We start from the raw sequence: 22,169 nt of genomic DNA, 5'->3' as shown, positions 1-22,169 counted from the left end.
CGGGGAGAAATCAGAACAGCAGCAATTTGCTCTCCCTTTGGGCTGGTGGAAAGGACATGAGAAGTCAGGACCCATCCCCTCAAGTTCCTGAGGAGTGCAGCTTCTTCACACCACCTCTACTCTTCTTGACTGCTCATATCCCACATCACTGTCACATTCGTTATCCTGACATGATGCTGAGAAGTGCCTGACCAGCTGGAAAACCCCAATGCAATGCACCTCCAGCACCCAGCTGACATGTTTCTCCCTGCAGAGCAGGAGGAGGGAGAGATCTCAGCCAAAGAAACCAAGGGCAACAATTGTCCATTCCGAAAAATGCCGGTGGGATTATTCCCTGCCTCCTCTGTTTAGGGTTGAGCTGTTCAAAATATCATCCCAAAAGACCCACGTGCAATAAACCACTTGATATATTCACAGTCTTTGCTTTGAAAGCATGAGAGTGGATTGAGCCCTGAATTGCTAATCCTTAAAGTGAGTGAGATGCAGCATCCTGGCTGACGGTCTCTGAGGGAAAGTCCGTCACAACTACAGCAGGTGGGAAAATGAACTCCCCTCACCGCAGAATGACTGGAAGGAATACATTGTTCACAGAGTTGTTCTGGTTTTTAAATTAAAAAAAAAAAATGAAAAGAAAGAAAGCCTGCAAGCCCACCCTCCAAAATGCAAACATTATTTGGTTTGTAACAACAAAAACCTAAAAATAGAGTCAATTCTGCTTTTCAGTTGTCAAAAAAACCCCAAACAAGAAGAAAATACTTTTTCCCCTACATCATCTTTTGAAAATATTAGCCAGGCACGATCATTTTCTTATACAAACCTTGTTTTGCCAAAAAAAGCCATTTTTCCTTTAAGTCGAATGGCACTGAACAGTCTTTGACTAGCTCTATTCAGCAGAGGGGATAAGCTGATTATACTTGAACTCTTGGTTCCTGAGGTCCCAGAGAAGGTGTCTGAAACCAAATGCTTAGCCTACTAAAACCAGGAGCTTAAAAGAGTAATCTCTCTATCTAGGCTTCTGGCAATAGCTGTGTCTATCAGACGCGCATCAAACACTGTAGCATTAGTTGTCGTCACAATTGCTGTTACTTTTCCACCCCACGAGGCAGAATTTTGCTCATGTTAGCTCAAGACCTGGAAGGCACCTATAAAACGCACAGGAGAGCAGCAAGACAACGACGTGGCTTTGTTTTATCCATGGGCAACCACAACGAATGACTCGTAAGGATGCCCAGTCAACTGGGATTGTAGCTGCACAGTGTCGTGCTGTCCAAATGTGTGAATGGACAAATACAGCCATGTGAATGGACAAATAAATCTTTGATTCGAGAGGCAATTGAATGTGTGTTCAGGCTGTGAGCACAGAACATCCGACTGTGCTTTGTAATAAGAGCTCACACAAGCACAGAGGCTCTGTATGTGTCATCCCTTATTTTCCATGTGCAAATATATATTTGCATGGGCCTCGCTCTGACTGCACCAAACCTCTTTTTGAACTCAAAGCCAAATTTGAAAATTGAGAAATTGGCCTTGAGAATCTAATATGCTGCCTTAGTAGATGGGCCTGAGCCTACAAGGAAGATAGCATGGTTGAGTGGGTCCCTACCTCTGACCTTGAACGGGATGAGTTTGCACCTGAACTCCAGAGACCTTCGTTTTATTCCCAGCTCAAGCAGTGATCTGGTTTGTGACCCTTGGCGAGTCACTTCAGCTCTCTCTGTATCTTTATTTCCTCCCTCTCCCTTGACCTGACTTTACTGCAAGCACTGTGTCTTGCTCATATATAGCCAAGTGCAATAGGGCAACAGGCTTAGGTTGGATCTGAAGGTGCTACTGTGATGCAAATATTACGGCAAATCCCTGGGCACCCACACAATCCACTAAGATCAAAGGGAGTTGATACACACAGCCGCAGGCTCTCTCGTATTAAATGCTGTACCTGTACATCCCTTAATACCCTCCAATGCTCCAGGTTGCTTGCTTTTATTACCAACTATCCTGTTGCAGCGGTTCAAGCAGAGAGACTCCAGAAAGAAAGGATCTTGCCAGTTCCCCAGTAATGCCATTAGGCTGATTTAAACCTAGCTGGAGCTTTGCAATGCATGCATTCTCTCTAGGATTTACTGAAGCCAGCTGCAGAGGCTGGGCTGCTGGATGAGCAGCTTGGTGAGCTGCCCTTGGCTTATGTGCAGGGCACAGGACCAAGGCACAAGGAGTCAAGGGGACCAGGATGGCAGTGGCAATGACCAGTCCTGCTTTGCTCCTTGTCCAAAAAGTCCAGATTGCTTCGAGTCAATGTCCAAGGGATTCCATCTGCTACAGCTTCCTGGGTTGAGAAGGGGATTGCTGCACCTTGGTGGGGAATTTTTTTTGTGGATAAGGAGCAACGGTATTTGGAGCAACGAGGTTCTGGCAAACCCGCAGGAGGTGAGAGAGGAAGCAAGCCAGCCAGGCATCCCAGGAATAGAAGAGGAAAAAACACCAAGCTAGTTGGGAAGGAACAATAAAGACCAATGTAAAGGGATATCATTCCAGCAGATTCAGACCACTGGCTGAGCCTCTGGAAGGGTGGAGAACTATAATTACCCACATGAATTTTTTATGACTGCAAGGATCAAAAGACCAAGAAAAATTAAAATAAAACTTAAAAAAAACAAAAAACCCACACGCTTAAAATGCCAAATTGGAATGAAAGATAGGCAGATCGATCAAGGGAATTGGTCTTTTACAGCCTGATCATCTGTTTGATTTTGGCTTAGGTCACCTTGACCGGGAGGTGTCACCATCTGATACCCATTTAATGGCCAAGGAACAAAGTGAGTCAGTGGGTTCAACTAGTGGAGAAATGCTCCCAACGCAAAAAGCATGAGCACAGCTGGACCCTAAGCTGCTCCCCTCAATGGCAAGCATAGTGGGGGGGTAGTGCCCCTTGGACTGGAGGAACTATGTGGAAAAGAAAGCTCGCTTTTCAGTTCAGGGCTAGACATTTCAGTGGGGTATTTTAAGGGACTGATCACCAGTGATCTGACGTGGGCATCTCTTATCAGAACTATATAAATACATCTGGGAGGGAAGGCCCCAGAAAAACCCCAGCCCGCACCCCCAAAAGTAGACTTCTGCACACACCCCCTTACCTGAGAAGGTAATGTTGAATCCCTCATAGGACATGGAGAAGTCTGAGATGAAGCGGATCTGAGCAGAGAAGTTCCCAAAGAGCCCAGCGCTGAGTGGGGCCGGCAGGCGGGAACCAGTGAGCTGTTTCAGAGGCTGGGTGAAGCTGCCATTTTCGGTGATTAACAGGTAGTCGTGGCCATTCTCCAAGTGAAAGGTGTGAAAGGTGAAGAATACACCTGCAGCGTGAGGAGGGAAAATAAAAAACCAAACCAAACAGGGAAGCACCCCACTTAGCAGGCGGTCCATTTACAGGTCCACCACCACTGCACCAAATCAACAGGGTGGGCCTAGGTATTCGACTCCAGGACTTCAATGAACAGCAGCTTAACTGAGAAGAAAAAAGGGAAACTGAAAAGTCCAGGAGGTAGAGGAGATAAAGAGCAGGATAAGGGTACAGAGGATAGTGCCTGAGATCGAGAAGATGGATCAGGGTTTTCCATTCATGCCCCACTATCATGAAGGGCGTAAGGTACAATATACCCCTAACCATCAGAGCTCAGACATGGGTTGTCACTGAAGCCAAGGGCAATACATTTATCTGGATAATCACAGGATCAAGAGTGAAAATGGAAAAGGATCACAAGGATAAGAGGAGGATCAAGTGTGTTAAAAGGGATCCAAACACAGGTACTTAAGGGCATCGTGCTGACCTCTTAACGCGTGGGAGTTAGGAAGGTGCATTCACTGGGAACAAGTTATCTCCCAAGTGCCAATGGTAGGAAGTGCTCTGAAGCAGCTAGTGCTGAGCAGTGATGGGGAGAGAGGATGGTGGACTAGATGAAGCTTGGTCTGATCTGCCACGGTAAATCCTGTGAGCAAGAAAGAGCTTGCATTTTTAGCCTGACAGCATTTTGCCAAAACCGTCATTAAAACCAATATTGCTAGCAATTACTACTATTAACAAGAAAAAATAATTAAAAGAATGAAACAATAATTGCATTAAAATCATTAAAGTATGATAAGAAAAAAAAAAAAAGGATGAAAAGAAAGCTTTTTTCTCCTCTCCTGAAACTAGATTTCAATATTTTAAACAAGCTGGAAGGGTCCGACCTCACTTCATTTGTTATGGCTCTAGAAGCAGTGATGGATTACTTAAAACCTCACTCTCACCTACGCACTCATAAAATAGCAGCTATTTCTAACTTCCACAGAAGCTTCCAGCTGGGTGATTTCCACACTGGAATTCAAACACAATCAGACACCCTTGTTTTAAGCCAAAAGATCTGCTGCAGCAAAAAAAAAAAAAAATAAAAAAATGGCAGCAGCAATTTGTGCAGAAAAAAGAAAACAAAAGAAAGCAGGATCCTGAATCATGGACCCTGCCATGCAGCCTTCAAATGAAGTGAAACTGCAACAATACCTAGGAGTGGAACGATCCCTTTGCATTTATAGGGTTACTTTCATCCAAAGCTTTTGATGCACTTTCCAAATATTAAGGAGCAGACTGCAACACCCTAACTCACTGACTTCTACTTTATCCTATTCACCACCCTACCAAAATCTTGCAGAGGAAGACACTATTCCAGGGGACAAGGAATATCACAATCTGGACCTATTATGGCCAGAGCGTAATGCCATTCTCTGTACAAGCGACACTCTGCGGCACTGCCGATTTAAAGTACAAGGAAACCAAGAAAAGTCAGCAACCTATGACATGTCAGACTGGATTATACCCTAGGTCAGGGGTGGACAAAATGCAGCATGGGGCCCCTAAAAAGTTTAGAAAATTAATATTTATGTGCCCCTGGCTGCCCATCATGTGGCCCTCGATGGCTTGCAAAAACTCAGTAAGTGGCCCTCTGCCCAAAATAATTGCCTGCCCCTGCCCTAGGTCCATCTACTCTCTGCAGTGCTCAGATCCTGTTGCTTCAATTTTGACAATTCTGAATACTCTCAGTATCCATGGAAGGAACCAATCCCTTTTTGATAGTTCATTGTTCACCTGTAAGCAGAATAAAAACACTTCAGTATCAGGAACAGAGGATGCATGGGACCGGTAAAGGGGATTTTACTGGTAAGCCACTCACTCGGCCGCAATGTGGGAGCTGGAACATCTCAGTTTTGTGCCAAGCCCTGCCACTTGGCCTCTTCTTCACTAAACCTTGGTGATCCTCAACTTCCCAAATGGAACCACTTGTGTGAGTAACTGCTCACCAACATGTGAATAAAGGGATCACACTTTCTCTGATAAGCATTAAAATCCCCTTGTAGGAAAAGGAAATATTGGCTCAGTCTGGGCAGAAAAATTTTAGTTATTTTTTTTCCCCATGAAGTCATTAAGATGACTGAAATGGCTAAACGGTTCCAAACTTTTATCTTTCCAACTGGTGCTATGACTAGTTGGAAACAGCTGTAACAGATTTCCGGTTGAAAATGAGATGGGGTGAAATGAATAAAAATGTTTGCATTTGATTTTCCCCTTTTTCGACCAGCTGTAGAATTAATTCACCATTTTGCAGAAAGCACGGCGTATCTAAGGCATGGGGGAGTGATAGGCTCATGAAATGCCACACCATACGTGAGCTGATAGTAGACTCCAGATTCCCTGGATTTATCGGCTCTACCGTCTGGGCCACACCTGCCCTCAGAGCAAGGAAATGGCCCCAGGAGTCCTACCTCTTCCTCTGCTTTCAAATTCACTCCTTCTGCCCTGGTTCATCTATAACAAGCAGAGCCAGTGAACAGCATTATCCCTATAGCTGAAAGGGCTGACTCTGAACTCGTTTTAAACGATTTGCAACTGTGACTAAACTTTTGCTCAGTTCAGGAAATTCACTGCAGCACAAAATGTCTTGATATGAAAGCAAGCCTCCTTTTTTTTTACTTAATTGGGGGAAAATAAATCCCTTTGGTCTGCTTCAAGTCACCTGATTAAAAAGCAAGGGTCCTTCCTTTTTTTTTTTTTTTTTAGCAGTTAAATATCTTTAAAAAATCATGTACGCATTAGTCCATAATATAAATGACTGTTTATGGGCCCATGAAAAAGGGTATTTTAACAGCCAAATTACTTCATTTTGGAAACTGGTATAGTGCTCATGGGCAGTAAGTAGAACAACATTTCATAAGGTCGGGGAGCAGATGACTTGTGAGATTGGTTTTTGTGATGCAGAACTTTTACCAAGAAGGTTGTTGGCTTGGAAAGGCGCACGGTCCAACAGACTGGGAGTCGGGACTCTTTGGTCCCTTTCCCAGCTCTGCCGCGGATTTGGAAATGGCTTCACTCCTGTGTGCCTCTGCTTTCCCACTTGCAAAGTGGCATAATACACAGTGCTCAAGGTCTACAGAAAAAGTCACCGTAGAAGAGCCAGGCCCAGTGAGAACAACCAAACGCCTACACATGGCATCTGTCCTGCGGCCAGTTAGAGGACTTGTTTCCTTGTGCTGGTTCTGCAAGGTGGTCATTACTATCACGCTTGGACCCGAGTGAATACTTTTTTGGGAGTCTCAACATGGAGACCCAGAGAAAAAGGGGGACATAAGCATCAGACTGAAAGAAAGACCTGGCATGACACTCTCCCCAGCTCCATCCACCGAGCAGGCTCCATGGCTGTGAGTTGTCAAAATGTGACAGTAGATTGTGTAGAGGTTTAAAAAATGGCTGCATGTGTTACTCTAATGGGGTCCAAATATACCCAGACCCTCAGCTAAACTACTTGACCTCACTTTTCTAAGGCGATCCAGTGTGTACATGTGGGAACGGTGACCCGTCCCAAATGCCATGCTCTCGTAGTGCCAAAATGAGTTGTCACTCAAGGTCAACCCTGCACAACTCCCCTCTCATCCCTTCCAGGAAACAGTTAACAATGAGGCTCTTCAAATATTTCTGGGCATCTCCTCATGAAGGTGAATGGATCAGTTCACACCTCTTTTGTTCCAGGATCTCTGCAGGGATTATACCGGGTTCAAAGGTCTGAAGTTAGAGACTGACTTTCTTTAAAAATGCAAGCTGAGAATAAGAATGCAGCTTCAAAAGACATGCCGGCAAGGCACAGGGGCATGTTTTATGTCCTCACCTACCTAGATCACAACTGGCCCACATAAATACGGTTTCTCCTTATCTAAGATAGCCCTGATTAGCAGGAAGCACAGCAGCGTATTGGATGCCCTTGGAGAAGCAAGGGCAAGGCTTTTAGAGGGAAGCTGCTGAGAACAATATTGAAGACAGCAAGAACAGCACCTGTTTTTGTAGGGCCTGAACATGACCTTAAGACTCAGTCACTTTTCATCAATGCTTGCATTTATGGCTGGTGCAACTGTTCGCTCAGGCACGAGCTGTAAAACGACACAGCATCCTGGTTTACACAAGCAGGTCTGTCAAGAGCAAATGTTTTATAATGCACGGCTGGGGGGGAAATAGCATCACGTCATTCCACGGCAGAGTGGAAGAGCTAAGCTTGGATTTACTTAGGTATGGGGAATAGTGTTTCATTTCAAAGGAGACATTGTTATATTAAAAAACCCCTCGGTGATCAGATACAGTAAGATCCTTGATATTCAGATTAGAACGTATCAACCTTATGACAGACTGGAAGATCAAGGCTTTTTGCAGGAGACGTGAGCAGGAAGAATGAGACTGCGGGTAAGCCCCAGGCAATGCGCGGGCGAAAGCAGCCAGCGGACAGGAGGAGGAGGAAGGATCGATAAGTCAATTAAGAATTGCCCATTATAAATCTTTCATTAGAGTCAAAGCTAATCTAAGGGAGCATTTGAGAGGGAAGGCAAGGGTCTTGCTCTAAAGGATCTGGTGCAGGGTGGACAGGGACATGGGAAAGGGGCGCTTGGAGCAAGAAGAATAAAGAGCCGCTACATGAACAGCAAAGTTAAGAGCTTAGTGCTTGCAAGACAGGGCAAACCCACCGGAGAGTAGCACAAGCAGGATGTGGGCAAGCTGCCTGGGACTGTGCTGGAGCCCTGACCCAAGAGCAGCAGGTTGGGGTGGGGAATCCCAGTTTTGTTTCCATTAAACCTTCAGTCTCTCCACTGAGATGGCCAACATGGAGGATATATCAACCAGCTGAAATGCTAGCTGCTCAGCTGGGCACTTGCAGGTTAACTCTGCTCTGCTAAAGTCAATGGGAGTTTCACTGCTGACTTCATCAAGACTGGAAGCAAGCTGTAAGAAATTAAATTTCCAAGCTGCTCTCAATAACCCAGACCTTGGCCAAAAATGAGGATTCACCTCATACTGGAGGAAAAACAGAATGAAAACAAGAAAAGAAAGAGAAAAGGAAAGAACAGAACCAAGATAGAATAAAGCAAGTTGGGAAGACAAATGAGAGTGGGTGGGCAATGCTCACTCGCAAACCGGGAGAGAAATCAAGGCAATAAGCACAGCCAGGATCTTGAGATCAAAGTAGCTCCTGTTGCAACAGGAAGAGGTGTGCAAAAACATCGAGAAAGCCATTGGAAATGGGAGGATGGAGAGTCTGGGAATCGAAGTGTGGCAACATTAGGAACAAAATATCAGTCCTGGATTAGAAAGCTCAAGAGCAAAAGGAATGAGCTATGAAGCACAGAGAAAACCCACCTGCTTTGCATCTCAGAGGTTGAACCTGCCCAGGGACCCAATGCAAAGCTTCAGAAAATATAATGCATTGCACCCACCAGGACCAATGAGCCTCGCATGGACTGGCAAAAGTAAGCTTTAACAGATTCACAACCCAATAGGTGGAGACTCCACCAGTTCCCAGCTGCCAGTGCCACCGGTCCAACAACAGGACAGTGAAAACTGTGTCAGGCCTGTTCCTGGAACTGAAGAGGAAGCTGGACTGAGATGCCCTGGCAGAGGTTAAAGCCTGAACCAGCAAGGTCTGGACAGAGATTCCTTGCAGCTCTGCCAGCGTCTCTCAGCACTGGGATCCCCCAGTGAATGCCCGGACTGAAATATTCTTGGGGGCTTTGTATGAGGACTCAGGACTGGAAGTTTGACTTGGTATTCCTGCATTGGTAGAGCTGTGTGTAGAAGGGGCCCCGAGCTAGAATAACCCAGGGCACTCTGAGGCGCACGAGCACGTACACAAGAGCTCCAAAGGCAAACTGACCCCACACCTCTTGTCAGTACACCGCAGTGACTAGTCTTCTGCCTTTAATGAGCACCAAAGTCTCACCACAATTTGAAATGAAGGGGAGCTCAGAGAGGAACATGTTACAATGCACAAAATCCTGCAGGACAGACGCACCTCCCTTGAGGCTGCAAGGAGGCAACGGGGCAAAATTTGGTCTGGCTCCTGTAATCCTCCTCTGTTCCCACCAGGCCACACTCATCCCATCTCCATCTCTGTTGCTCGCTCCTGACATTGGTTTGCTGTATTGCTCCTTACACGAAGTAGGAGAGAGGTTACTGAACAAGGCTGGCGGATCTTGTAACGCATTCGCCTGTGATTTAATGCAGCTGGGACCAGTCTGATGCAGATCATTAACAAGGCAGAAAGCTCAGCTTCAATACAATCAGAACACATCTACAACACATTGTAGTCCGGTGCCTGGCTACATCTCATCTCCTTTCGGAAAGCATTAGATAAAAGGCGATCTTTGTACGTGCCCCTCTTTCATTATCCTGCTAAATAAACAGAGCTCCTCTGAACTCCAGGAACAAGGGAGAAGAGGACTTTTTGACATGACAGTTGGCTTGGTGCCAACTTATTTTAATTGCACGATGTCCTCTGTTTAACTGCTCTTTTCCCGGGGCACTCTTAATTGGGTTTTGCATTCTCCTGCGAGCCTGGCTGCATCGCTTGAGCCCGGCTCACCCGGGATGCAGCAGAAATATCGAAAGGGTGACTCGGCAGAGCAGAGGAATCGAGAACCAAACTGCTGAGTCACACCGTGGGCAACCGGTGACACCTGGATATGCAGACGGACGCTTGAACAAGGAGAGAGAGTCCAATGCACGCTAGCATGTTCTTCCAGTTGGCTGGTGATAATTACAAAGGGAAGATCCTAGCCGAGGATGAGACAATGGGGGAAAATAAACTCAGATTCTTACTAACATGAACAGTGGCTTCCCGCTAGCCTACAGACCCTTTTTATGCCAGGATTGATGTCCTTTCAATTTTCCTGCAATGGTGGGAAGTCTGATGTAGGCAAAGTGCTCAAGGGTAGTAGGATTTTAAGTACCACGGGTGGATTTTCAGGAGACCAGATGGCTGTATTTTCTGATACGCAGCAAAACATTTTCCTAAGAGCCCAACTCCAGTAAGGGACCAGCTTTTCGAAAGATCTCAGCCACATCATCAATGGAGCTGAGCTCTGGGGACAACCTGCCATCACGCCTTCTTACCTTGGATAAAGAGCTAGCAGCCACCTGCATTTGTGAACTGGTTGTAGTAGCAATGGGACACTTTTGGAGAAGAAAAAAGGCAGACAGACTAGCATCCATACAGCTCCACTGCTCGCAAACGTGGAAGCTCCCCATATGTGATTAAAAGACATTCCTTTGATGTTAGGGAAAAATAAAGTGCACACACCATCTAAATTGTATTTTATAAGAGGGTATCAATTCTCTGTGTTGTGCATCAGCTTAGCAACAGGATAATATGTCTCATCAGAAGCGCTGAATCCATGGCAGAGTGGATTAATGAAGAGTGGATTGCCTCTACTCAACAAAATACTTTTCTCAGCATGTGAAAGTTCCCTTAATGCACTTGTGCTTTTCACTGACAAGTTTATATGCTTTCATAAAAACGGGCATCACAAAATTGGCAGATGATAACTCCTATCGTATTGCTATGTGGTATAACTAAAAAGACAGGGTTATATGAGAAAGCATAAAACTGTATACGGAATATAAACTGGTCAAGATGAACCTTAGGCAGGTAGGGACAGGCTTAGGAAGAAATCTTCCCCGGATGGCAATGAATTCTTTAATGGCCTGTTACGGAGTTTCTTGCAATTCTTCTGAAACACTTGGGACTGGCCAGATCCAGTCTAGCAGTTCACATGTTCTTAATTAGAGGGTCTCTCTGATCTACAAAACTGGGGAAGGCGCAGGGAGCTGATTTGCTGCATCTCAGATTCATGCAACAGGAGAACGATACTTAATGCACCGTTGTGAAGCACTTGGATTCTTACAGGCGAAAGTGCCATGTGCACACACGTGACATACTGTTGCTATTATGGCAACAGCAGTCCTGGCAGGCTTGATTTTCTTTGGTCATTTGCCATCAGCCGTTAACGTACAAAAAGCAAGAAACAGAAGCAAAGCGAAGACTTAATGCTCCATTTCAGGTGCCTGTAAACCTTATGTCGCTCCCTGACCCTGTGGAGTGGGGGATGTCTGACATAATCTGATTGCTCATGACACAATCTCAGGAAGTCAACCTGAGAGCGGGGGGGCAGCTGCTTGTACAGTGGTACTGGGAATCAAAGGGTAGAGAGATTGGTTCCTGGCTGCCACGGCAGTAAGAGGAAAAAGATTGAATAATATCCATAAGGGAATGGCTGAATGCGAAGTAGTCTGAGTCAAAATCATGGTCATGCTTGGTCTTCCTCCAGTGCATTTCCTCTGAAGACCTCAAGATGCTTTCAAAAAAGGTGGCTATACTTTTTGCTCTGTTTTTTTACAGGTGGCTACACTGGGGCACAGGGGAGTAGACTGATTAGCCCAAGTTCATGCAGGACCCAGGAGTCCTAGCTCCCAGTCCCCTCTTGTAAGCATCAGACATCACTGCTGCCTCACAGACACAGTGGCATATCAGTAGTTGCTGAGCAAGTGCCTTTGTAAGGATGTGGAAGTGGAACTATCCTTGCTGTCTTCACCGAGACGGGACCAAGCAGGAAAGCTCAGCAGAGGAGCTGGACCCTCCGCAATTCAGATAGGGTTGCATATAGCATTCAGGCAGTTTGTGAAACCAGTATCCAATGCAAAAAATGAGTGGCACGTGGTGGTATTTGTGGGATACCCTGCTCTCTGTTGCAAGCCAACTTTTATGTGGGGCACCATCTTTTTCACTGCCCTACAGAGCATCTCCCTCACCCCCCTCCTTCCCCAATTTAAAACTGTCTCACCTTTCCCATGAGAAGTCTCTATGGTCCAAGTGCAGTTCAAGTTATTTGGGTAGAAATCAGGGAAACCTGGAGATAAGATGGTGCCACTGGAGCCACGAATGTAACCTCCACAGAGAGCTGTAAAAATCAAGAGCAAAATAATAAAATAAAATAGCTCCCCCGGCTCGAACTCCCTGGATTAACCGGGAGGAAGGAGAGATATTACACAAGGCTTTGCTGGGGAATTGGAGGCAATGCAGGGTCTAATGAAAACTGGCCTTTGCATTCTATGCTTTCCCATAATAAAAGAGCATGGGGGGCAGCTGAATGAAACCCCAACTGAAAACAGTTCAGATGTTTAAAGCAAGCAACTCTCAAAGCAGCACACAGACAGCTGATAGCACTTCAGAGGAGCTACATAGCCTGCCTAGTTTTATGACCAATGGCCAAGTCACGCAGACTGAGCTCACTCAGAGACTGAACCATATTACAGATGAGGCACATAGAAAAGGCAGTATGGGAAAGGATGCCTTCTGTTCTCTCACTTTTGGGGTTCAGTGGAGACCTATTACCTCCAGGGCTATAAACTGGACACCTTTCAAATTCAACCAACTACTTTCTACAGCTGGAGGGCTATTCGTCCCTGGTAAAAGCCGACACACCTTCATCCCATAGAAAGTTCCTGTTTATGAAACCAGAAAGAAGGTACCCAGAATAGGGGCTGTTAAAAAGCCAACCATCACTGCTCCAGGGACCTCCAGTAATCATGGTAAAAACCTGCGCTGTGAAAAAGGAACGCCACCGGGTTGTAATCACTGCCTTGGATACCTGCGGGACCTGCCGCGATATCCTCGAGTGAGAGCAGGAGGCACTGCAGTGTGGCAGTCGCTGCAGAGCTTCTGTGCACCAAAATCATCCTGCCTTGCCTTGGGTATTAGCCATGAGATTCAAGTCAGCCCGCGATGTGGTGCTGATCGCTCATTGCCCTTGCTTCCTCTCCTGCAGATATTCTCCTCTCAAACACTTACCCTCGCAGCTGGGTAGAGGCCTGCTCCACTGGAAGTTTGGCTCACACTCCAGGGCTTCGTTGTCGCTCAGCGTGTACCCCGAGTCACAGCTGAATGTCACCAGTGCTCCAACATAGAAATCATTCCCATGGCGTTGTCCGTTCACAGGAATCCCAGGGTCCAAACAATGGTCGGACTGGAGCTTCACAGCTGCGGCAAACAAACCATCAGACTTCCAGCAGGGACAACCAGCCCCATAAATCATGTGCCAGCTGCTCAGGGAGGCAAGCATTCATCGGGAACTTTTACATAGCTCTCATATCACCTAAGAAATACAGGCAAGACCTGGGCTGGCTCTGGTTACATTCACCAGCTCCGGCTCAGCCATGGATTGGGAAGCACAAGGACATCAATCTTCAGCCCATGAAGTGGGGAGGTTTGGTGTCGCAGGGCAATTCAGGAGTATCAATGAAAGGGCTGTGCTGTATGCAAGACACCAAGGATGGGAGGAATCGCTTGGAAGAGGGCAGGGGGCTGCCAAGATATAGCCCACAGGGCTCTGGCAGATGCTGCCTTAGGACTGAAGATTACCCAGAGAAATCCCACGGCTGCATTGGAGAAGACCTGAGTTTTGGAACAGAAACTGTGGAAACTCCTTGGAAATTTTCAAGAGCAGATTAGACAGACACTTGGCTGGGATCATTTAGCCAGGGATGATTGTGCCTAAAGCAGGGGGCTGGACTATGACCTTGCGAGGTCCTTTCCACCTGACTTCCCTATGGTCCTATGATCCCTCTCACACCTTTGATTTAAACGGAAAGCGGGATTCTCTGTTAACTTTGTTCTATTGTGGTGCTTGCATCTACTTTGGTATGTCCAATCAACCTGTTGAAAGGGGAGGGCGTTGAACAGTTCACTGATGGAGGTGGTGAGTGAAAAAATTCACAGGCATCATGCTGGTATTATTTATTCAAGGCTGTTAGGTCCCAGATGGACAGGAAAATTGCATTTATTTTTTGTTGTTGCATTTTTGTCTCTGAATTCAATTTGCCTGCATGGGTACGGGATTCATAGAAAAATGTAATTATTTACACTGAAAACTACTGATATGTCACACAAATCACAGAACCATAGTAAAACAGATCTGAAAGGGACTTCAGGAGGTCACAGCGACTCCAACCTCCTGCTAAAAGCAAGATCACATCTGTCTAAATCATTCCAGACAAGGATTTTTGGAGCCTGTTGTTAAAGACTTCCAATGTGTCCCTAGGTAACCCATTCCAGTGTTTCCAGTGAAGAAAGACGGCTGGTTAGAAAGACTCCCAAAGAAGCAATGGCAAATGACCGACTTGTATAGATAGCATCTGAAAACAGAGCATGCCTGTAAGATCAATGATTTCACTCAATTGATGGGTACAGAAATACAACTGCGCTGGACACATTAACTCAGTCAAGGAACAGCCATCACCTAATAATCACAATGCTTAACAAACATGATTTCCTCCCTATAAAACAAGCCTCAGAGGCCCCATTGGACTATTTTATTGACTGCAGAGGTGCCATTGCAACATTAGCCGTTGTGAGAATCTCCATTTATCCTATCTCCCAGTCTATGGCTCTGCTGATTTTATCCCATCACCTTGGGAACAATGGAAGGAGGAAGTCAGAGCCGCTTCTTCTAAAATAATTCTATTCTGCAGACATTTCTGGTTGTTAAGGAAAAAAAAAATCAATAATTATGATCATAACATAGAGGCTGTTATTGGCTCATAATAGTTCCAAGGCCTCAAAACACTTGACAGTAATAGTGTTAACTGCATGGCCACGGGGAAAAGAATTGCCAATGGGCCTTTGACTGAATCCTTTGTGCTGCTGGAGAGGGCATAATTACTGGAGGCTGCACTTACTTTCATATCGGATCTGAAAGCCGATGTCAGAGTGGCTTTTGTCGGTGGTGAAGAGGAGGTAGAGGTAGTTGCTTGTGCTAATGAGGAACTGGGGCACTTGAGTTCCATCATAGACACCTATCAATGGGGAAGAGTACGACCTGCCGTCTCGCACCTCCAGGGTGTCGTAGTTCACTTCGGTCTTAAACCTGCCACGGACATAAGAATATATCAGTGAAAAACACAACAACTTTTAAAATCTTTCTGTTATGTTTCTGAAGAAGGCTGTAATTACAAGCAGGCAGCTAATACACTGGACTGCGAATATTTAGGTCTGTTCTCAGTTCTATCAGAGGCCTGACCTGTGACCTCCTTATTCTGATTTCACCTTGCTTTAGGTCACGTAGGCAATCTGTAGGTTAGAACAGAGAACTGGATTTGGGTTCAAGTCCCTGGAAATTGTCCACAAGCGGTATCATATTTTTCCTCTCATTTTTATCTTAGTGAAAGGCGATCTGAGTGCAGTATTGGAAGACAGGAGCCCAAGAGTGCGAATAAGACTGAATCCATCTGCAGATTGAACTGTTGTGAGAATTAGTTGAAGGAGGATCAACTGAGAAAAAAGTTAAAAATTCCACTTAAAAACTGAGAAAAAAGTTAAAAATTCCACTTAAAAAATAAGTTATACACACACACACACACAGATATACATCTATATCTATAGATATCTGTATCTATATCTATAGATATAGCCATCTATATATCTATCTTTATCTATCTATCTACAGGTATATATAGATAGATATAGATAGGTACTTCTTGATCTTTATATGAATTGAAACAAAAGCAGAAAATAAACTGCAATTTTCAGGCAGCTCAACAGCTGGTTAAATAAACAGAGGGAAATATCGTACCATGCATTGCTTCTATTTTTTATTCTGGTTTGTTATATGAATGCTGGAAAAAAAATGACTGGCTGTAGCACAAAGCTGTAAGTGCATGCCATTATTTAGTCCTGCGTATAAGCCCTGATATAGCAGCCATTGAGGCTGGTGAAAATCCGTCCAGTGACTTTGGACCCATATAAAATATTGATTGAAAGGAAACGATGTTATTTTTATCCGCAATGACCACCTGTCAAATGTAATTTTGATGGGATATCCTGGTTGAGCCTCTATGACCCACACGCAGTTCAGAGAGTCCTTGTAGAAACCAGGCCAGCCCGGGGACAGGATCATTCCACTTGGAGAAGTCAGGTGCCCACCGCACGGAGCTAGGAAAGGATGACACAGAAATCAGGTGGAAGGTATCAGAAAACAGACAGGCACTTTCAATTTAAATTGAGGGGAAAAAATGGCAAAAGGGTCAATTTGCCCATTCATGCAACACAGGGGACTGCAAGGAATGCCTGTTTCACTCAGGTGCTATTGATTCTTTTATTAAAAATAATTAAAAAGCAGATGAAGTCATGCAAACCAGGAAGAAACTGCTACATCCAATGAATATTAGAAATGCAGCAAATAACTCCTGAATCTACAGGACAGCCAACAACTCTGTATCTGCTGCATCCTAGCGGGGACTTCACGGTCTGCCTAAGCAAGAGAATATATGAGTCTACCTGGAACCCAGAGCCACAAACAACCACAGGACTATGGTATCTCTTTAAGGCTGCTGGCCTTGCCCTGTTGTCCCTCAGTGGAGCTCTGGGAGGTACTGAAGAACTAAAGCAGTGGAGGAAAATGCACTATTGATCACTCCTGGACACAGACTATTTGCTGGGGAAAATCCTAACTGGCTGGAATGCATTCTCCCATAAGCAACTAAATAGGTTAGAAAATGCATCTAATCCAGGGGTGGGCAAAATGTAGCCCACGGGCTGGATGCAGCCCACCAGGCCATTCTGTCCAGCCCACGGGGCCCCTAAAAAATTTAGAAAATTAATATTTATCTGCCCCTGGCTGCCTGTCATGCGGCCCTCAGTGGCTTGCCAAAACTCAGTAAGCGGCCCTCCGCCTGAAATAATTGCCCACCCCTGGCTAATCCTGTGCGTTTCTGAGTATCCTCGGGGGGATTTGGTGGTGGCTTACAAATATATCAGGAGAGAGCATCAGGGGCTAAGTGAACACACTCCTTGCTGGGGTGATTTGACCCCAGCAGTCTTTCCTGGACCGAGCAGCAAGGCTGGACCCGCTGATCTCAGAAGGTCCCTTCTAGCCCTAAACGACTGTGGATACTTTGCTTGGTGTTTCACTGGTATAATTAGACATCTTAGCACCTCAAGTCCCATTCAGCTAATGGAGGCATTGGTATCTAGACTGGCACATCAGTACGTAGACCAGCAGTGTTTGTATTTTATTTTCACAGTAAGTTTAGGGCTTGTGAAAGCCCGTATGCTGCGAGCCTGAAGTCTTCTGCTTAATTTCGTTGCTCCAGAATGCCTCCTAATTCCAGTCTCCATTTCTGCCCTGCCCGGTTCAATCTCTATCAAGAAACAGCGCCCACTGCGGCATTAGCCCCGAGCTATTCAGGCTCTCTCGAGCCCCTCCTTCGTTTTCCAGCTTGCCAACTTTGCAAGCAGAGATGCTCTTTTTCAGATATGTGTTTCTTGCCCATTAATTTTTCAAACTTTAAACAGTATTTTTTAATACAGATACTCTTCCTTTATTTTTTAAAGGGCTAATTATAATTTGCTTTTAATGGAACATATACTACAGGGTGAGTCAAAGGCAAGCTGCAAAGATCACAGATAAAGGAACACAAGTTAATGGCATGGGGTTATCAAAGCTTCCAAAGATAAAAGCCAATACAAAGATTACTTTATTTATTTCTCTCCACCAGCTGGAAAAAATGCAAAGTTTAAAGGTTCAAGCTTATGAAGGGAACTGAAATCTTGAACCGGTCCCCAAATTACTTCATTTGTCAGCTGTCTGCAAAAATACAATAATACAAAAAACCCAACCCTGTCTCATCCTGAACAATAATCATTCAGGACAGCAAGTACCCTCTTCTCTCTTTAATGGGAAAGACAATAAAGTGGACTATGTATTTTTTGCCGATTGGCATTAAAATGTGGATGGGCAATTACTGAAATTATTTCTCAGTACTACCGGATCTGTAATTCAAACGCCTGTAAATATCATTCTGGCATCTTTTCTCTGAGAACAGAGGGGAAAAGAGGCCTTTTAATTCCTAACGATCTCTTTTCATTTCACTTCTCTTTTCCACACTAGAAACTTTAAAGCACTAGGAGCTGCTTTGAAATCCACGTCAGTCTTTATTTCTACCTCCTTTTTTACTTTATTTTTGGGTGCAATCACCGACATATTGGCATGGAGCTGTGAACCGCAAAAATATGCAACTCCAGGGCCCTTTTATAAAAGTCTGATGCACTACATTGTCAAAGATACACGGAAGACTCACACGTATGACTGAATTTCTGTAGCAAGCAATTCATTGCTCTTTTTACTGCAGAGAGCTGGACCTTTTACTTTCTTGTATTATTTAAAGAATACATATGAGTGTTGCTCTAAAAAGTCAGGGCTGGAAAAGAAGAGATTCTCCACACTTTCCTTCTTTTTTTTCTTCTTTTCTTTGCATCCCATGAGAAGACTGGTAACAAAGAACCTTTTGTGATAAGCAGATCAAAGCTTTTTCATTACTGTTATTATTCGACAAACACCTGCTTGCCGTATATGAGATAATAAAAATCCATCATTCATTTAAAAAAAGAAGCAAAATTAATTAAATTAATTATTCAATGATAACTGGGTTGTTCCTGAATGTTAAGCACGTGGCATGTAGAGATGAGATCCCAGAGCTAGATATACCATATGCACACCTGTAAAGGTAGGGTTAGAACAGAGGTGAGCAACTATTTCAGGCCGAGGGCCGCTTACTGAGTTTTGGCAAGTCATCAAGGGCCGCATGACAGGCAGCCCAGGGCAGATTAATATTAATTTTCTAAACTTTTTAGGGGCCCCACGGGCTGGACAGAATGGCCTGGTGGGCCGCATCTGACCTGCGGGCCGCATTTTGCCCACCCCTGGGTTAGAAGGCCAGTCTTTCACGGCTCTAAACAGCTTAGATCTTGACCCTGCAAGACACCAAGGGTCTTCCCTTAGGATCCAGTGCTGCAAATAATTTTGCATGGATTTGACTTCCACACAGTAAGGCATCCCGGTGTATTAACAAGCTGAGCATGTCATTAAACTTGCTTTGCAGGACTGGGACCCAGTATCTTCTTCATTCTGCCTAGGATGCAGACATGAAAAGATGGCAGCCCTCTCTCCCCACCCTTACCCCTTTCATTTGCAGACACAAAATACATGTAGTTGTGTATTTAGGGTCTGATCCTGCAATTTGCTAAGTGCCGAAATTTTCTAAGCAGTAGGCCTGTGCGAAGCGGCTAGTATTCGCTTCAGATTCGGCTGATTCAAGGGACAGTGATCTGATTCTGTGATTCAAATCACTGTCCCGAATCCATTCAGCCGAATCTGATTTGGAGATTTGGCTGCTGCCCAATCTCTGAATTGCCCAACTTCTGAATCAGCCAGGCAAATCCCCTGCCCCTCTCCCAGCCTGGCAATAGCTGCCCCACCTGCCCCAGCTACTGGCACTTTAAAAAAAAAAAAAGTCCCAGCTCAGTGGGTGCTGCTGGATGGGGGATGATCCCTGCTGGCCACCACTGCCCCAAGCTCTATGCTGGGCTGTGTGTGAGCCCCCCGACACCCCCCTCGTTCCCCCATCCCCCACATGGCTGCCCTGCTCACTGTGGCTTTGGCCCTTTAAGAAAAAAAAAAACCTGAGAAAAACCCCAGACTCACCATTCCTGCCTGGTGGGGCAACCCGAAGCCCCTAGGCTGCTGCAGGAGTGGTGAGTCTTAGGGTTTTTCTTAGTTTTCTTTTTTTCTTAAAGGGCCAGAGCTGGGGCGGGCAGGGAAGCCATGAGGGTGGCTGGGGAAGTGGCATGGAGCAGTGGGGGGCAGCGGGGATCACCCCCATATGGCAGCACCTGGTGAGTGGAGCTTTTTTTTAAAGCACCGGGAGCTTAGGTGGGCAGGAATTGGAGGGGCTGGGGGGGCTGGCAGCAGATGGGGCTGGCAGGGGTCCCTCCATAGACCCTCCCCTGCCCCCTACTTACCAGCTCTGAGTGCAGTGCCAGCTCCCTGCGGCAGCCACTGGGGACTGCCTGAATCACTGACACTCTCCGAATCTTTTCCGGAGATTTGGAGAGCTTTGAATCGATTCAGACCTTTTAACTGGGTCCCCTGATTCAATTTGGATTTGGAGATTCGGCCACCAAATCGAATCAGCACCCGAAGCTTCGCACCTCCTAGTGATCAGAGAGTACACAGTACTCCAGGTGAGGTCTTACCTGGCCCTTGCATGATGGTAATTAATATTCTCCTATCTCTGCTTTGCTGAATCAGGGCTTGAGTACTGTTATTAGTACTAGCTATGAGCCCTGATTTTTTCAGTAGCTTCTCCCTGGAGCCAGGCCTCCTCAGCCCTGGTCAGCCCTTTAACACAGGGTTGGGGGCAGGGAGAAAACCCTGGCATACCTTCACATCTCAGCACCGCATTGTTCCAAACCACATTTCCTTCCTTCAAGATGCAGGTGATGGTTTCTGACCCGTGTGTCCGTATGAAGCCTTCGTCACACAGGAAGGAGACAGAGCTGCCCAGCTGAAGGCTGTCACCGAATCTCTTTCCATTGACCGGCACTCCAGGGTCAGGGCATTCATTGTGCCTGAAAGCTGGAAGATGCAAGAAGATGGATGGTGAGCAGCACATTTCTCCCTTCGCTGCTCTAGCCCATGGAGAAAAAGGCTGGTCACATGGAAACCAAAGAGCTAAACATCACTTTGGCTGAAAACAGGTCCCATTTATGCCAGGATAAACCCTTCTATCTGGAGACAAAGTGCGATCATATAGACATTTGTGTCCATTGTCCCAGAATAAATCCAGAAAAAAATTCTGGTTCAGAGGTAGTAACAATTTGTCCAGGATACTGCAAAGTATATCTTTACAGCTATTGAAGCATTGCATGAATGAGCCAATGGCAGAAAAGCAGCATTGCATTCAGTCGCTTACTAAACCCTGATTAGAAGGGCCACGTGTGTATGTACCAATCACAGGGTATTTTTGTTCCAGGACAAACACAGGCACTATTTATCCAGGGATAAATGCAATGTATGCTCCTACCCTCACTTGCTTGGTCCTGCACCATTAAAGGAATAGGAAGGTTGGCCATTGACACAATGGGAGGAGGGCCAAGGGGACGTAGCTCCCTAAGAGGAGGGATGGTGCACTCTTTGGAGCACTTACCCAGGACTTGGAAGACCTGAATCCAAGCCTCTCTTCCACAGACTTCCTCTGTGGCTCCTGACAAATCACTGAAGCCCAAATTAAAAAAGGTATTGAAATGCTTTCCTCCACAGTAGATGTCTAAGCACCCACTGGAATCAATGACTAGGATTTAAGTCCCTCTAGGGCATGGGAGCAATTTAATTAGGGATGAGAAATTATGTCCCATGGCCCTCCATCTTCTGTGCATGCACCTGACTTTTCTCAACCCAGGATAAATATTTAGTTTCCAGTTTTAAGGGAATGGATAAGTCCCTGCACAAGTCCGATCAAGGTTGAAATCTTAACCACATTGAAATCAGTGGCAAAACTCTTATGGCATCTGTACTGAAGCCAATGGATATGTTGATATCACATGCTGACCAAACTGAGCTACCTTTAACTAACTGAAGCACCAACATCAATGAAGATATAATGGAGTGGATTTAAAAAAATGGCCTACACACCTTAGTAATCAACCCATCTCCCAGGCACTCTGGTATGTGCCAAAACCTATGCCACCGCACCTTCACTTGCACTGGTACGCAAGCTAGCCAGACTAAAGCTATCTGGATGTACAACTCCAGAGGCTGTGGTCACACAACCAATTGGCCAAGCCGCTTAATTGCTCATTGGTGTAGTGTCTGTGCAGAGTGAAGATGAACCTGCATTGTCCTGATGATATCTACCGCCCCTTCCCCCTCAAAACCCCCCAGAAACATCACACTCCACTTAGATGCAAGGCCATTTTATAATCCAGCCCCTATGGTTTTCT

At 45.6% G+C, this 22,169-nt stretch overlaps 1 protein-coding gene across 4 annotated transcripts in view; it reads right to left on the bottom strand.

Annotated features, from left to right (window-relative positions):
• The window catches only part of CSMD2 (CUB and Sushi multiple domains 2), a 640,139-nt gene that overhangs the window by 187,338 nt on the left and 430,632 nt on the right, over positions 1–22,169 (bottom strand). For all 4 annotated transcript variants that reach the window (XM_019547773.1, XM_019547775.1, XM_019547774.1 and 1 more), the window contains 6 exons: positions 20,611–20,805; positions 16,184–16,322; positions 15,071–15,258; positions 13,185–13,373; positions 12,178–12,294; positions 3,132–3,347 (listed from right to left, as the gene is read on the bottom strand). In XM_019547773.1, the coding sequence (XP_019403318.1) occupies positions 3,132–3,347; positions 12,178–12,294; positions 13,185–13,373; positions 15,071–15,258; positions 16,184–16,322; positions 20,611–20,805 (1,044 nt within the window). The remainder of the gene's footprint in view (positions 1–3,131; positions 3,348–12,177; positions 12,295–13,184; positions 13,374–15,070; positions 15,259–16,183; positions 16,323–20,610; positions 20,806–22,169) is intronic.

The sequence above is a fragment of the Crocodylus porosus genome, unplaced genomic scaffold (assembly GCF_001723895.1).
Source record: "Crocodylus porosus isolate Cpor-Errol unplaced genomic scaffold, CroPor_comp1, whole genome shotgun sequence".
In the NCBI taxonomy this organism is placed as follows: Eukaryota; Metazoa; Chordata; order Crocodylia; family Crocodylidae; genus Crocodylus; species Crocodylus porosus.
Note: the sequence above shows the minus strand (reverse complement) of the source record. Positions and strands in the feature narration are given on the sequence as shown.